Raw genomic sequence first — 16,160 nt, 5'->3', positions numbered from 1 at the left:
TCAAAGCCTTTTCAAAGGCACATCTCCTCCAAGAGGTCTTCCAAGACTAAGCTCACCTTTCCTCTTCTCCCACTGCTTTCTGCATCTCCCTTGCACTTGGATTTGCTCACTTGATTCTCCCCTCCTTCAACCCCACAGCACTTATGCATATATCCATAATGTATGTCAGCCTCTTCCTCCAGACTGTAAACTCACTGTGAGATAGGAATGTGTCTACCAACTCTGTAGTACTCTCCCAAGCGCTTAGTACAGTGCTCTGCACACAACGTTAAATACGGTTGATGATTATTATTATTAGTTTCACTTTCCTTTAAGAACTCAGGAGAGATAAAACCAGAACAAGAAGGAATGTTAATATGTGCAGTATTTTCCATCCCCCTGCCTACCTTACTGCCCAGTCCAGAGGATAGGCAGCAGGAATTGAAGTGTTCAGCCTGGTGCTGAGCCAGCTGAGCTTCCAAGTAGGTCTCTGGGGCTAAGTCCTGGCCATGCTGGCCATTGCTGAGGTAAGCACATTCTTGAAGGGTATATTGCGGTATTAGTTAATTGCTACTATGTACCAAACACTGTACCGAGTATTGAGGTAGATACAAGGTAATCTGGTCATGTACAGTCCCTGTCCCACATGGGGTTCATATTCTAAATAGGAGGGAGAACAGGTGTTTAATCTCCCACTTATAGATGAGGAAATTGAGGCACAGAGAAGTTAAGTGACTTGGCCGAGGTCACAGAGAGGCAAGTAGCAGAGCTAGGATTAAAACCCAGGTCTTCTGACTCCCAGGCTCATGTTCTTCCTATTAGAATATGCTGCTTCAGTAATTATGGAATTTGTTATGGTATTTGTTAAGCACTTACTATGTTCCAGGCACTGTACTAAACACTGGGGTGGATACAAACAAATTGGGTTGGTTACAGTCCCCGTCCCACCTGGAGCTCATATTTTCAATGCCCATTTTACAGATGAGGTAACTGAGGCACAGAGAAGTAAAGCGACTTGCCCACGGTCACACAGCAGATAAATGGCAGAGTCGGGATTAGAACCCATGACTCCCAGGCCCAAGCTTTATCCATTATGCCATGCTGACATGGATAATCCATAATTCAGATCATCACCCATCACACATTAACTGTAGCTTCAGAATTTCTGTGGGGTCAAGGCTGTGGCTCCACATTGGCTTTCAGAACCCTAAAGTAGAGATGATTGTCTTTCCGGCCATGCTGGTCAGACCCTGCTTGCACCACATAAAAATGATAATAGTCCATCAAAGCAACTATAAACCATGTGATCGATAGTAATGTCATGAGCTTTAATCATCACCGGAGCTGCACTTTCTCACCCCACCCCCACAGTACTTATGTGCATATCATGGAGAAGCAGTGCGGCTCAGTGGAAAGAGCACGGGCTTGCGAGTCAGAGGTCATGAGTTCTAAGAGCTCCTCCACTTGTCAGCTATGTGACTTTGGACAAGTCACTTAACTGCTCTGCACCTCAGTTACCTCATCTGTAAAATGGGAATTAAGATTGTGAACCCCATCTGGGACAATCTGATTACCTTGTGTCCCCCCAGCGCTTTGAACAGTGTTTGGCTCATAGTAAACACTTAACAAATGCTATTATTACTATTATTATTATTATATCAATATACTCTGCTACCCAACCTGTAATTTATCTTAAGGTCTGTCTCCCCTACTAGAGTGTAAGCTCCTTTAGGGAATCACATCTGCCTACTATTGTATTGTCCACTCCCAAGCTTCTACTTCAGTGCTCTGCAAACAGTAAACTCCATTAATTGATTAATTAGAGATGTATATTTAAGGATGAAAAGGCAATTCATTGGGTGATTCCTGAAAAGAAGTTTTCATAAACAAATTGTATGCCAGGGTTTTATTCTTGAAAAGAGGATTTTAAAACCTAAATCCTACGATTACAATTAATGTGTGTTTTTTGAGTCATTTCCCACCTACCATATGTCGGCCCTTCATGCAAATTGCCTGTTTCCTATTAGCTCCTGAGGAAAGTTGCCTGGGAATTTTAGTTACCTCCCAGATCTCCTCTGCCTTGAGGTGCTCGCCCAGAAATGTATATTCACCTAATAATAATGATTGTGGAATTTGTTAAGCACTTACTATGTGCCAGGCACTCTACTAAGAGTTGGGGTGGATACAAGCAAATTGGGTCGGACACAGTCCCTGGTCCATGGAGTCTCAATCCCCATTTTACAGATGAGGTAACGATGAGGTTTCCTGCAGAAACGATCTGGGCATGTCACTCCCCTTCTTAAACAACTCCAGTGGTTGCCTATCAACCTCCGCTCCAAACAAAAACTCCTCACTCTAGGCTTCGAGGCTCTCCATCACCTTGCCCCTTCCTACCTCTCCTCCCTTCTCTCTTTCTACCGCCCACCCCGCACGCTCCGCTCCTCCGCCGCCCACCTCCTCACCGTCCCTCGGTCTCGCCTATCCCACCGTCGACCCCTGGGTCACGTCCTCCCGCGGTCCTGGAACGCCCTCCCTCCTCACCTCTGCCAAACTGATTCTCTTTCCCTCTTCAAAACCCTACTTAAAACTCACCTCCTCCAAGAGGCCTTCCCAGACTGAGCTCCTCTTCTCCCTCTACTCCCTCTGCCACCCCCCCTTTACCTCTCCGCAGCTAAACCCTCTTTTTCCCCTTTTCCCTCTGCTCCTCCACCTCTCCCTCCCCATCCCCACAGCACTGTACTCGTCCGCTCAACTGTATATATTTTCATTACCCTATTTATTTTGTTAATGAATTGTACATCGCCTTGATTCTATTTAGTTGCCATTGTTTTTACGAGATGTTCTTCCCCTCGACTCTATTTATCGCCATTGTTCTTGTCTGTCCATCTCCCCCGATTAGACCGTAAGCCTGTCAAACGGCAGGGACCGTCTCTATCTGTTGCCGACTTGTTCATCCCAAGCGCTTAGTACAGTGCTCTGCACATAGTAAGCGCTCAATAAATACTATTGAATCAATGAATGAATGAAGCCCAGTGAAGTGACTTGTCCAAGCTGACACAGCAGACAAGTGCTGGAGCCAGGATTAGAACCCATGACCTTCTCACCTGTGGGCTTATGCCAGGAAATTTGGGTTGTTAAGATTCAGGAGAGGGATTGAGATGGGCCCACTGTGGAACCACCTCTTTGGAACTTGCAATTGCTCCCACTTCAACAGAGCTGGAGTTGTGCTACCCTCAGGACCCAATTTGTTCTTGCCCGAGAGTTGGAAATAACTGAACTCATCTCATCTTTCTCATCAAATCTATTTTCATCTATGAGGCGGAGCGATCTGATTTAGTTCACTTTTGTGCTTACAGAAATGTTTTATAAATTTATCTTGGTATCTGGATTCAAAGAATTCTGTAAACAATTGAAAACAGTCACAGGAGCAAGAAACATGCTTACTGCCATTACTGGATCAAACCAGTGGTTCAGGATTCTGTCTGGTGGCTTTATGGCTTTTCAGTCAGTCAATCAGTAGTAATTTTTGAGTGCTTACTGTATGCAGAGCACTGTGCTGACTGGGAGAATACAGTACAACAGAGTCTCAGTGGTATTTATTAATCACTTACTGTGTGCATAACACGTTCAAGTGCTTCCACCACTGCCAAGAAAAGCACCATCTTACCTGCAGCCTACCCTCTGACCACCAAACCTCCCCCCTCCCAGCATGTTCTGTGCTCTCTAGGACGGGGATAGAAGCTGCTCTTGCAAGCTCTTGGACTCTTCCATCCCTGCTGCAAAGCACCATGGTAACCCCCACCTTCCCTCCTACATACACTCTGGGCTGGTGAGAAAAGCTGCTCCCGTGTGCTCTAGGACTTTTCCATCGATGCTGAGGAAAGCACCACGGTAACAGCCCCCTTCCCTCCCGTCACTGAGGGTTCCCGCTCATGACTTGCCACACATAATCTCAGATTCCTCGGTCGCCGGCAAGACTTTGAGCCTGTTGTGACTATTTTAGTTGTGTTTTATCGCACCTGATGTGTCTGTCTTCGGTCCCTTCCCCACTTAAACTTTTTGTCTGTGGGCCCCCTAAGGGACAGGAACTGTGATTAATTCTCTCCTGTGTATTTTCTCCCAGCGCTTAGTACAGTGTCCTGAACACAGTAAGCACTTAATAAACACTATTATTACTAATACTATTACTTAGGAGAGTACAATGTAATAGAATAGGTAGGCATGATACCGCCCCTCAAGGAGCTTACAGTTTATTGGGAGAGACAGACAGTAAAATAAATTACAGAAAGGGGAAGCGGCAGAGTTTTTGGAGGAACAGTGGTGAAGGTAGCCCATCTTAACACCTTAAGACTCGAGGTGACCTCTTGACACCTAGTAGTTGCAGTAAACCTTAAAATATTATTTCCTTTCTATCCAATAACCCAATAGAGCTGCTTACTCATGAATTTAGCCACTGATGTTTTTCTGCTTGCCCAGTTTCCTTTGGCCACAGATTCCGTGTATTTGCCACCCACTGGGTGGAGATGAGCAGCATAGTCTAGTGGAAAGAGCGGGGCCTGGAAGTCAGAGGATGTGAGCTCTAATCCTGGCTCTGCCTCATGTCTGCCGTGTGACCTTGAGCAAGTCACTTCACTTCTCTGCCTCAGTTACATCATCTGTAAAATGGAGATTGACTGTGAGCCCCATCCCTGTCCACCTCAGCTCCCTGTCCCCCTCTGGTTTCTGTCCTCCTGCTGTCTGCCCCTCAGCTCTCTGCCCCTCATTCTCTGACCCCCTGTTAACCCTCCCCCAAAAGCTCACCTCCTCCAGGAGGTCTTCCAGACTGAGTCCCCCTTTCCCTCTGCTCCTACTCCCCTCCACATCACCCCTACTCCCTCCCTCTGTTCTACCCCTTCCCTGTCCCACAGCACTTGTGTATATTTGTACATATTTATTATTCTATTTATTTTATTAATGATGTGCATATATTTATAATTCTATTTATATTAGTGCTATTGATACCTGTCTACTTGGTTTGTTTTGTTGTCTTTCTTCCCCCTTCTAGACTGCGAGCCTGTGTTGGGTAGGGATTGTCTCTCTTTATAACCGAGTTGTACTTTCCAAGCGCCTAGTACAATGCTCTGCACACAGTAAGCGCTCAATAAATGCAATTGAATGAATGAATATGGGACAGGGACTGTGCCCAACCTGATTACCTTGTATCCAGCCCAGTACTTAGAACAGTGTATAGCACAGAGTAAGCATTTAACAAATACAACAACTATTATTATAATTAGAAGAGTTTCCTCAGGTTTGCTTTGAACTTGCTACCTTCAAGTAGGAGGAGTAGGATTTGCCAACCAAGAGTTCTGTATTTCCCACTCACCACCTTTGGGATTTATTCCTCAGTCAAAACCAGTCTTGCAAATAGCCGTTCACCTTAAGCAGGAACCATTTCCGATAATGAATAGAAACAGTGTTGGTTTTATTCATTTTACTACCTGGGTTTAGGTTTTTAAAAAGCAGCAGGTTTACATTGCTGCAGGGAGACACTTAGGAAAGGTGTAGAGCAGAGACTTAAAGTATCTGTTGGACCCGGAGTGCTTAGCCAGAGAATACAATATCGCCAAGATCCGCCCTTTCCTCTCCACCCAAACGGCTACCTTACTATTACGGGCTCTCGTTATATCCCGGCTAGACTACTGTGTCAGCCTTCTCTCTGACCTCCCTTCCTCCTCTCTCGCCCCGCTCCGGTCTATTCTTCACTCCGCTGCCCGGCTCATCTTCCTGCAGAAACGATCTGGGCATGTCACTCCCCTTCTTAAACAACTCCAGTGGTTGCCTATCGACCTCCGCTCCAAACAAAAACTCCTCACTCTAGGCTTCAAGGCTCTCCATCACCTTGCCCCTTCCTACCTCTCCTCCCTTCTCTCTTTCTACCGCCCACCCCGCACGCTCCGCTCCTCTGCCGCCCACCTCCTCGCCGTCCCTCGGTCTCGCCTATCCCGCCGTCGACCCCTGGGTCACGTCCTCCCGTGGTCCTGGAACGCCCTCCCTCCTCACCTCCGCCAAACTGATTCTCTTTCCCTCTTCAAAACCTTACTTAAAAATCACCTCCTCCAAGAGGCCTTCCCAGACTGAGCTCCTCTTCCCCCTCTACTCCCTCTGCCATCCCCCCTTTACCTCTCCGCAGCTAAAGCCTCATTTTCCCCTTTTCCCTCTGCTCCTCCACCTCTCCCTTCCCATCCCCACAGCACTGTACCCGTCCGCTCAACTGTATATATTTTCGTTACCCTATTTATCTTGTTAATGAATTGTACATCGCCTTGATTCTATTTAGTTGCCATTGTTTTTACGAGATGTTCTTCCCCTTGACGCTGTTTAGTGCCATTGTTCTCGTCTGTCCGTCTCCCCCGATTAGACTGTAAGCCCGTCAAACGGCAGGGACTGTCTCTATCTGTTGCCGACTTGTTCATCCCAAGCGCTTAGTACAGTGCTCTGCACATAGTAAGCGCTCAATAAATACTATTGAATGAATGAATGAATGAATGAGAAGATAAAGGCCAACCTTCTCCAATAGGAGGGTCAATATCTGGAATATTTTATGTTGACTAAGAAAATATAGGTGGGTTTAGAGCCAGAGTAGCCCAATGGGCTTTATAGAAAATGTCGTATTCTGCTACCATTCTGATGCTTTGTGAATTTTCTAGAGAATCCAGTTTTGAGGAGACCTTTGAACTCATGTGCTGTGGCATGCACTGGAATTCTTTTTGCGCAGTACTGAGAAGAGCAATAGAAACTCCAGTTATGTGGGCAACATTTGAAAATGTAGGCAGGGCCAATCGAAAATTCTGAGAACCAACAGGGTTTTTGTGCTCCTAGGGAATTTTGAAAGCCAGTTTAGATGCAGCCAGACCTGAAAGCAGGGAATCATTTATGACCTCTCTAGATCCCTGGGTTCTCTGGAAATTACCTTTTTTTCCCCCCCCGTTCCCACACGGGCAGGTTTCTTTTGTGGGATCACTGTGACATGCGCTTGGTGCACAATTGTTCAGAGAATCAGGATTTGACAGGGAGTGACTTGGGTATGAGAGTGGGAGTACTGTGAAGAGAGAAGTCAGGAGTTGAGACTATAATTTTGTTAGAGAAACTTAAAGGTAAAATTGTGTTCTCATGCAAAGTTTTACAGATTTTTATTTCTGTCGTGTGGGAAATCGGGGATGAGGAGGGTGCAGTGTCGCTAGAATTTGCCCTTTCCTCTCCAGTCTGGTACCTCGCTGATCCAAGTGCTTCTACCTTGCTTGGACTACTGCATCAGCTTCCTCACTGACCTCCCTGCTGTCTGTCTCTCCTCACTCCAGTCCAAACCTGACTCTGCTCCCTGGATCGTTTTTCTCAAAAAAGGTTCAGTTCAGCTTTCCCCACTCCTCCAAGACTTTCAATGTGTGCTCTCCCTCTGCATCAAAGAGAAATTCTTTGCCATTGGCTTAAAGACACTCAATCAGCTCTCCCCCTCCTATCTTACCTCACTCACTGATTTTCTCCTTCAACCCAGCCCTTTGCTCCTCCAATGCCAATCTTCTCACTGTAGTTCAATCTCATCTATCTTGCCATTGACCCCTTGCCCACATTCTCTCTCTCTGGCCTGAAACCCTCTCCCCTTTCATATCTGACAGAGCACCACTCTCCCCATCCTCAAAGCCCTGAATAGATCACATCTCCTTCAAGAGGCCTCCCTAGCTAAGAAGCCTCATTTCCCCTATTTGCCCCCCCCTTCTGCTTCACATAGATACTTTCAAGGTATACTCTTCAAGCACTTGATATTCCCCCCCAATTCCCAGTCCTAAAGCATTTGTAATTTCCCATTTCCCCTATCTGTAACTTATCTTAACGCCTGTCTCCCCTTCTAGACATTAAGGTCCCTGTGGACAGAGATCATGCCTACCAACTCCACTGTCTTGTAGTCTCCTGTGCACTTAGTGCAGTGGTCTGTCCACAGTAAGCACTGAGTAAATGCCATTGATTGATGATTGATTGATTTATTAAGAGCTCTGTACACTTCATGCCCTGGAGGCACTCATCCACTTGGGGCTTCAGAGGTCAGGGACATAGGAGTGCTGTGGTAGTCACCACATTCCCTAGAGTCAGTGCCTTAATTTGGTGTGAATGATGTCCTAGAACTAAGACTACTTCCTAAATTAGAAGACAGGAAGAGAGAAGCAGCATGGTCTAGTGGATAGAGCGTGAGCCTGAGCATCAGAAGGACCTGGGCTCTGATCCTGGCTCCGCCATTTGTCTGCTTTGTAACGTTGGGCAAGTCATTTCACTTCTTTGTCCTTCAGTTACCTCATATGTAAAATGGGGATTATGACTGCGAGTTCCATGTGGGACATGGACTGTGTCCAACCTGATTGCCTTGTATTCCCCAGTACTTAGAACAGTGCCTGGCACATAGTGCTTAACAAATACCATAAAAAGAAATATATGCATATATTATAAAAGGAAATATATGCATATATTTCTTTTTATATATATGGGAGGGTGACAGATGCGGTGGATTAAGGCTGGTCTTTTTTCCCCCCAGTTGGCTCCCAAAGCTCCAAGGAATTTCCCTTTTCAAAGTTACTGCTTTTGAAAAATGTCTTCATTTATTCATCAGTGTGAATTCCATTAGGCAGCCCGGGATATCATTTTTCACAGGAGGGAGTTAATGAGATTAGGGGGATGACTAAAAATTATTAATTATAAACTCAGAGAGTTGCAAGAAATGACACATCCTATAGTCTCTTAGCTTGAAATTTATAACAGATCAATGAAAAACTAAACAGAAGCAGCTGCAAAGTAATTTAGTATAATGCAAGTGGTCTGGTCCATAACCAAGGAAATCTAAAACCTGTCATTTAAATTCACATCTGGAAAAACCTGAATTTCAGAAATTAATTTTAGAAGTAGTGATTGCACCCAAAAGTTTTGGTTTCAAATGCTTGCTAATCAGAACACTTTGACAAATACTATGTAATTCATGAAATGCATTTTAAGGTATCCTTTCCTTTTTTCTAGATATAATATTTAAAATATTTTCATACATTATTAGATGTACAAGCTTGGGTGTTTTCTTTGGGTTCATTTGAATTATATGGTTCATCATTCCTCTTAAACAATATGATGTTGTTTAACTTCAATTGTTCGCTGACTTGAATTCTTGAAAATAGATTTCTGGAAGTAAAACACCAAGTATTTGGTTGTCCAGAGTGAACATTAGCTCATGGAGCTGTTTCAATAATCTGTGAAAAATTTAATTAATTTTCACAAAATTACTATATACAGAGAGAGATTTGTGCTTTGAAATCTGGCTTCACAGATATATTAGGGTTAAACTATTAGGACATTTGTTTTAATCCACTATGTGATTGTTTTCAGTCATAAAATTTTGAGTACCTTGGTTTAATGTCCATCTCTGGAGCAAGTTCTCAATATTTAAAGCCAAATAAAAAAGTAACACTCATTTTAGAATTAATCAGTCAATTGTATTTATTGAGCACTTATTGTGTGCAGAGCACTGTACTAAGCGCTGCTTGGGAGAGGACAACACAACAGTATATCAGACACATTCCCTACCCACCAGGTTAGCATCAAATGTGAGTTAATTATAAAGGCCAATATGGATAGCAGAACTGAATTTATGCATATATGCATATTAGCAGAGATTAGGTTAGATGTAATGTTTGGTTTTCTTTAAAAAAAATCCTAAAATCTTACCAGATTTTTGTTTGGAAAATGGAATATGCCAGAAAATCTAAAAGTGCAACAAAAATATTTATTTGTATTTTTCTTGAAATTTGGATGTGAAAGTACTTTGTGCTCAGAAAGAAAGTCAGCTTATTTTTAATGATTTCTTTTCTTTACTAGTGTTTTATGAAGTCTACAATGTTGCTAGAATTATTATACAGTTATCAAATCCCCATCCAAAAGGGTGAAGCAAACACTTAATCAAAAACATCACTTTTTCTTATACAGTATTTATTTAAGGAAGCTTTTCTGGGCAAGCACAAAATCGGCTCTGTTTTGGCTAGGACCCCAAGCTTATCTTCAGCCTTGCTTTAATAATACCTGCTAATAGGTGGCCTGCTAATAGGCGGCCTGTCATGCAGTGAGACAGTAATGAGTGGAAACTAAGACTTTCTTACATGGAAAATAGGGAGTTTTTCAACCCGAGTGATAAGAGGTTAGCAGTTCCAGAAGTTAAATCTACTATACTGAGCCATTGAACTGATGGACTAATTTATTTTTCTGGGAGGCAATTTTAATATTATTCCAAGGAGAAACCTGTCCCACCATCAGGGAAGAGGACAGTAATTCACAGGATAATCAAACCTTTTGAACAAGCATTTTAAAAATGGCTTATGCTTCCTACTTTTTTTCTTCTAGCCTCAGAGAAAAGTGATGTCAAATTCTCGGGAAGTAGAATGACGAACCATAGGTATATTACCTGTTTTGTTTAGGGCCGGGTCCTTTCAGAGGTCTGTAGTTTATCAACAGTCATAGTAACCAGGACTTCCTTCCAAAACAAACTTGTGTTGGTTAAAATGTAACCGACAGTTAAATGCCTCCAGGAGTGTAACACTGAGAGTGTAGCTGAGCTTCTTAATGTACTTTCATCTTCAGCATTTCATCAGGATTTAGTTTTAGTTTTTCAAGCATCCTTAGCCAGAATTTCAGCATTGGCAAAGCACAGAATATTTTTTCCTGTAACATCTTTTTGCCCCATAATCTACCACAATCTTGAACATTTCTCCAGGCCAGAAACGAGTAAATGTTTCAAAGTGTAGATGTCGTAAAATTTTGCATACTCCATATGGACTAAGGATTTTAGGGCAAAATGAAGAATGCTTTCTAATAAGCTGGCTCTCTTTCACCTTTCTTTATTTTCTTGTCCTCTATCAGATGTGTGGAAATAGTTTCCATTTCACAGCAGACAGCCCTTCCTTTAAGAAAGGCAATGACGGTTTTTTGTTTGCTTTGGTCCGCCCTGTTGCCAATGGAGCCTAAATTAAAATGTCTCTTTTTGTTTATTTCCTGGCTGTTGGGCCAAACTCATCAGTGCTGTTATCCCAGCACTGGAAATCATGTTTAATTACGCCAACCAGCAGCCTAGAGTTTACAATATGGTCTTCAGTGCTCTCTGAGCAGCTTAATCACGGTTTTTATTTTTCCTGTTGTTTGAATAAGAAGTAACCCTCCTCTGATATTCCATTCCAGCAGTCGATCCTTGAATGTCACTCCTGCCATCAGTGCCTGAGGTAGTGATTCAGTATCTTTTGGATCAGGAACACCCGGGCTACTGTAGCACCTAAGTTTCACCCAGACTCAATAACCGCTGTAGCCCTTCGTATACACAACTAAACATAACCTTAAGTGAGTATCAGCTTGGCACCAGAAGCAACTAAGCTGAAAATCTGGAGTCTCAGCTGACACTCAACTGAAAGCTCACTGAGGGAGGGGATGGCCCCTACCAACTTTATTGTACTCTTGCAAGTGCTTAGTACAGTGCTCTGTACACACCCATTTTGGCCTGAAATTGGTAACCTTCCCTTTGGCTGCTAACAGAAGGTGAAATAAGAGAGTCTTCTTGGGTTTATACAGGTTGAGGAGGAGCTGAAAAGTGCATGTGGTATAGGTTGGAAAGGTGGCAGAAGGGGCAGGGGAAGATCAGCATGGCAGTAGTAGAGAGGCAAAAAGCTGCTGCCTCCCCTTCCCATCACTCACAAGGCACCAGAAGCCCCCTCCGGTCTCTGCCCGAGGCAGACAGCTTACTGATCCTTGCCTGGCACTCGACAATTTGCTCTCAGCCCCCCGGTGATCCTTGTGGTGCCTTGAGGATGGAATCTTAGTCCAGCAAGCATTTGGCCCCTTGCTCAGGGTCAGTGACCTTAAGGGGAGTGTCGAAAGTGAGCCTGGAATCCTTTGTCACAACAGATTGTGGCCGTGGGGTTCAATTGATTGAACTTTGGATGATCTGTAGAACTTGACATCATGCATTGGATACTTAAAAGTATCATCGAGCAAATGTACCTCATTTGCACTGTCTCTTTGTAAGGTACTTGGACCAAAGTAGCTTTTGTGAGCACAAGCAAGGTGATTGAGGTTTTTTGAGAATGCAGCTATTAATGTTTTAGAACTTGGGAACAATCCTAGCTTTTGTATGCTAGATGTGTACTCCATATGTATAGATGCATACATTTTGGGTCTTTTGCCAATCTTCTGTTCTAACGAGATGAAGAAGAATTTATTTTAATATACCTTGACTTATTCTGTCTGCTAACAGTCTGACCAAGTTCCATTTTTAGGGAAGATGGAAAAATTCTGACCAATAGGCTTACTACATATGGATATGTATATATGGATTTTATATGTGAATATTCATTTGTATATCCAGGGTGCCAGAAAATGTCACCCTTATCTGAGTAAAATTACCGCTCTTCAGATGCCACCCCTCTCTCTGCTTCTATGATTGTTTTACTGTGAGGTCTTTCCTTAGTAGTCTGCCTCCACTACTTGATTTGATCATTCTAAATGGGACTGTGGGTGTGGACTTCTCAAAAATCTTGAGTTTTCTCTCATCACAAACAAGTAGAGACGGGTAGTTGTTGAAAGTGGTGAATAAGCCATACACATTTTTGATAAATCTTTACTGTTAGAAAGCAGGGTGTTTGAAGTATTTAATAGGTAATCATTTGACAGATTGACCATGATCTCTTTCAAACCCAAAACTTTGGGTGTGAATTTGTAGTGTATGCTCAAATAAATTATCCCAGAATCTCAGCAGGGATTTGGATCTCCAAGGGGAGCCAAGGTCCTATACTGGTGATCCCCAAGAATGTGAACCTCCAAATTCGTTCATTCAGTCGTATTTATTGAACACTCACTGTGTGCAGAGTGCTATACTAAGCACTTGGGGAGAGTACAATGCAACAATAAACAGACACACTCCTTTCCCACAACGATCTTACAGTCTAGAGAGACTGTAAATTCTATACTTCTCATTTATAAAAGCATCAATTTGAATCTTCCCCCATTTTTTCATTTGCCTCTCGAAGAAATAAGGTAGTGTTGAATATGGGGGAGTGTGATATTTGGATAAGAGGAGTAATAATAATAACAACAATAATAGTATTTAAGTGCTTACTAAGCACCAGGGTAAATACAATTTAAGCAGATTGAGCAAAGATCCTGTTTCACATTCTAAGGGACTGGAGGCCAGGTATTTAAACCCCATTTTACAGAAAAGAAAACTGAGACACAGAGAAGTTAAATGATTTGCCCAAGGTTATACAGCAGGCAAGTGGCTGCTTGGATTACTACTGAAGTCCCCTGATTCCCAGTTCTCCTCTCTTCCCACTAGACTACACTGCTTCTAATCTGAAGTGGGTCATGGAAGGAAGAGGGGAGAGGGATTGTGAAATGTTTCCTTCCTCATCTAGGGTCCTAACTAACATGCCTGCAGACCTGTGAACTGTTCACACCAAAAGGCTTTTAGCTACAGCCAACTTTTTGTATTTGAAGAAAACAATGCCAAGACAGAGGGAAGCTTCCCTCTTGGGCCTGTCAGGAACCACTCTCCTATAATAATAATAGTAATTATAGCAATAACAATAATGGTACTTGTAAGCATTTACTATATGCTAAGCAGTGTTCTAAGCCTTGGGCTAGGTACAAGTTAATCAGATTGGACACAGTCCCTGTCCCACATGGAGCTCGCAGTCTAAATCCCCATTTTAAGGATGAGGCAACTGAGGCCCAGAGAAGTTAAGCGACTTGCCCAAGATCATAGAGCTGACATGTGGCAGAGCAGGTATTAGAACCCAGGCCCTTCTGACACCCATGCCCATGTTGTATCCACTAAGCCATGCTGCTCTGAGCTTCTTTTCAGTTCATCAGCCTGGCAGGAGTTCTCTATACAGAGGCAAAGGTATGCCCAGAGATCCTGGTCCAAAGGAGAAATGTGAGCAGAATTCTGACAGAATCTCTTCTGAAGATTATGTTATGAAATATTCAAGAACTCTTCTCCCTGGGGCTCAGGAGTCTCTCTGATTCTTGAACTCTGCTGATGCCTTCGTAAACGTCTGGCCTCAGAACTAGGGTAATAGGCCAGGAAAAAGTCAGTGACAGTCTGAAAGAGAAGCAGGAACTCTGGGTAAGGGACAGATGAATGGTAAATTACCCATGATAGTTTATATTTGGGAGCCAACCTTAGGGGATACATTTTATGTGTGTGTGCATGCAAGTTGGGATTTTCTTTTCCGTTCTCATTTGGCATATCAGGGGTTCTTTATCTTTAGAAATCCAGAGTTCACAAAGGGAAGGCATAATTTTCCCCCCATTTTGGAGCTTGTTCAAGAAGATTTGGTCCATTGTTGGAAAACTATTAAGAGGCAAATTTCAGCTTATAATTCATCTCTTCTTTAGAGGCACATTTTTATGTTGCTATTTGCTGAATGGATAAAAATCAACAACTGAAAATTTAAAGGAAGATTGGGTTTGTTGTATAACCAGGATGGGGGGCCTCTATAGTTTCATCATCTCACTGAGGAAGTGAGGGTTACTAATCCACCCCTTTTTTTCTATCCTGAGCATTTGTCAGCCACGAACCATTTATTGCATCCACTGATTATTAATAAACTGATTGGGGAAATTCTGAATATTTTCTCTCATCTAAATTAGGCACTTGGGCTTTTGATCTGATAACATATTACTTTATTTTGCTAATTTTGGAAACCTAAATTTGTCAACCCACCTTTTGCCCTCGATCTAAGAAAGTTCTCCTTTTGAAGAGGTGTTCAGTTGCTATAGAGGGAAGGAAATTCTAGCATTATGACTTCATGGCTTCTGAGTGTGCAGACGCCTACGAGTCCAAACTGTTGAATCCATTGCATTAAAAAATATCCAAAATTAATGAAATCTGAGGTGATATTTTGAATGTTTCTTTTTTTCATGTACCTATTTCTTTTCAACCAAAGTAGTCCATTTTTTCTACCTTGTCTATGACATAACCGTGACTCAGATATAAAAATTTAAATGACAAGAATGGAGGCAGCACCTATAATTACAGTATATTTTTTGAACTGCTGAGGTTGAATTGTTAAGTTACTGAGTGGTAAGAACCTGAAAACAGTACTGGCAGCTGAATTTACAGTAAATGAATGTCACTAACTTTCCAAGCGCTTGACTTTTTGCCTTAAAGTTTTCATTTGTTAGCTGAACCTTTTTGGAGAAAAAAGTCTCTTTTGTAAACCTTAAGAGCTGTAGCTTATTTGATCTCTTATTTGTAACTTTTCCAATTTTCAGGAGTTCTTTGATCATGTAAAAAAGCTTTGGGATGACGAAGGAGTCAAGGCATGCTTCGAGAGGTCAAACGAATACCAACTGATTGACTGTGCACAGTAGTAAGTGTTTATTTTTGTGGAATTTACAAGCAAGAATGTAATCGTTTATAACAAAGCTGAATAATTTACATCCAGTAATGTAATCATTTGTTGCAAATCTGAAGAAGATGGTTATATTTAGGATTTATGTTGAGTGCTGAATTCTGATGGAGTTTCTCTTGTGTATACATGTTATGAGTAGTAAAAAATTTTTATGATAGTCACTGGAGGATGGGGTCCTGTGAATGCATCAAAAAACTGCCGTGGAACAATTATTCCTCCATAACTTCTCATGGTTGATATGAAGCTTTTGCTTAAATGAACCGCTTCCAGAAATCTTTGGATTATCTTTTTGGTCTCCAGTGAAATTTCTCTTCTAGGTTTTCCAATAGCATGTGTTTTAAAACTTCCAAGCTAAAACAGAGTCAAAATCCTAGCCATCTCCTGGAAAATTTTGTAAAACCTTTCACTGTGCTCAACCATAAATGGTTCAGATGCAGGGTTTTTGTGGTTTGCAAACTTTCTATTATTTCAGGAAATGTTTTTTTCTCTATCTCTGTTAAGGATTTGTTTTTTAAAATTTCTAGGTGTAGCGTTAAGGATTCAAAGAGATTTACAGAAATGATTTTACTGTGGCTTAGCACTGCTGATACCTAATCATTAATTTATGCCATCATCAAACCCAGTCATCACATTGTGCTTTGAAGAAATCAGTGAGGGAGCTCGCTGTAACAGGGATACAGTTTCAAGACCTAATTCAAGTAAATAATCAGTGCAGTA

General features: G+C 42.3%; 1 protein-coding gene across 1 annotated transcript in view; it reads left to right on the top strand.

The window, feature by feature from the left end:
- GNAL (G protein subunit alpha L) overlaps positions 1–16,160 on the top strand; it is a 270,722-nt gene that overhangs the window by 136,639 nt on the left and 117,923 nt on the right. The window contains exon 5 of the mRNA XM_029066742.2: positions 15,304–15,401. Coding sequence (XP_028922575.1) covers positions 15,304–15,401 — 98 coding nt within the window. The remainder of the gene's footprint in view (positions 1–15,303; positions 15,402–16,160) is intronic.

This window comes from Ornithorhynchus anatinus, chromosome 5, assembly GCF_004115215.2.
Source record: "Ornithorhynchus anatinus isolate Pmale09 chromosome 5, mOrnAna1.pri.v4, whole genome shotgun sequence".
Taxonomy (NCBI): domain Eukaryota; kingdom Metazoa; phylum Chordata; class Mammalia; order Monotremata; family Ornithorhynchidae; genus Ornithorhynchus; species Ornithorhynchus anatinus.
Note: the sequence above shows the minus strand (reverse complement) of the source record. Positions and strands in the feature narration are given on the sequence as shown.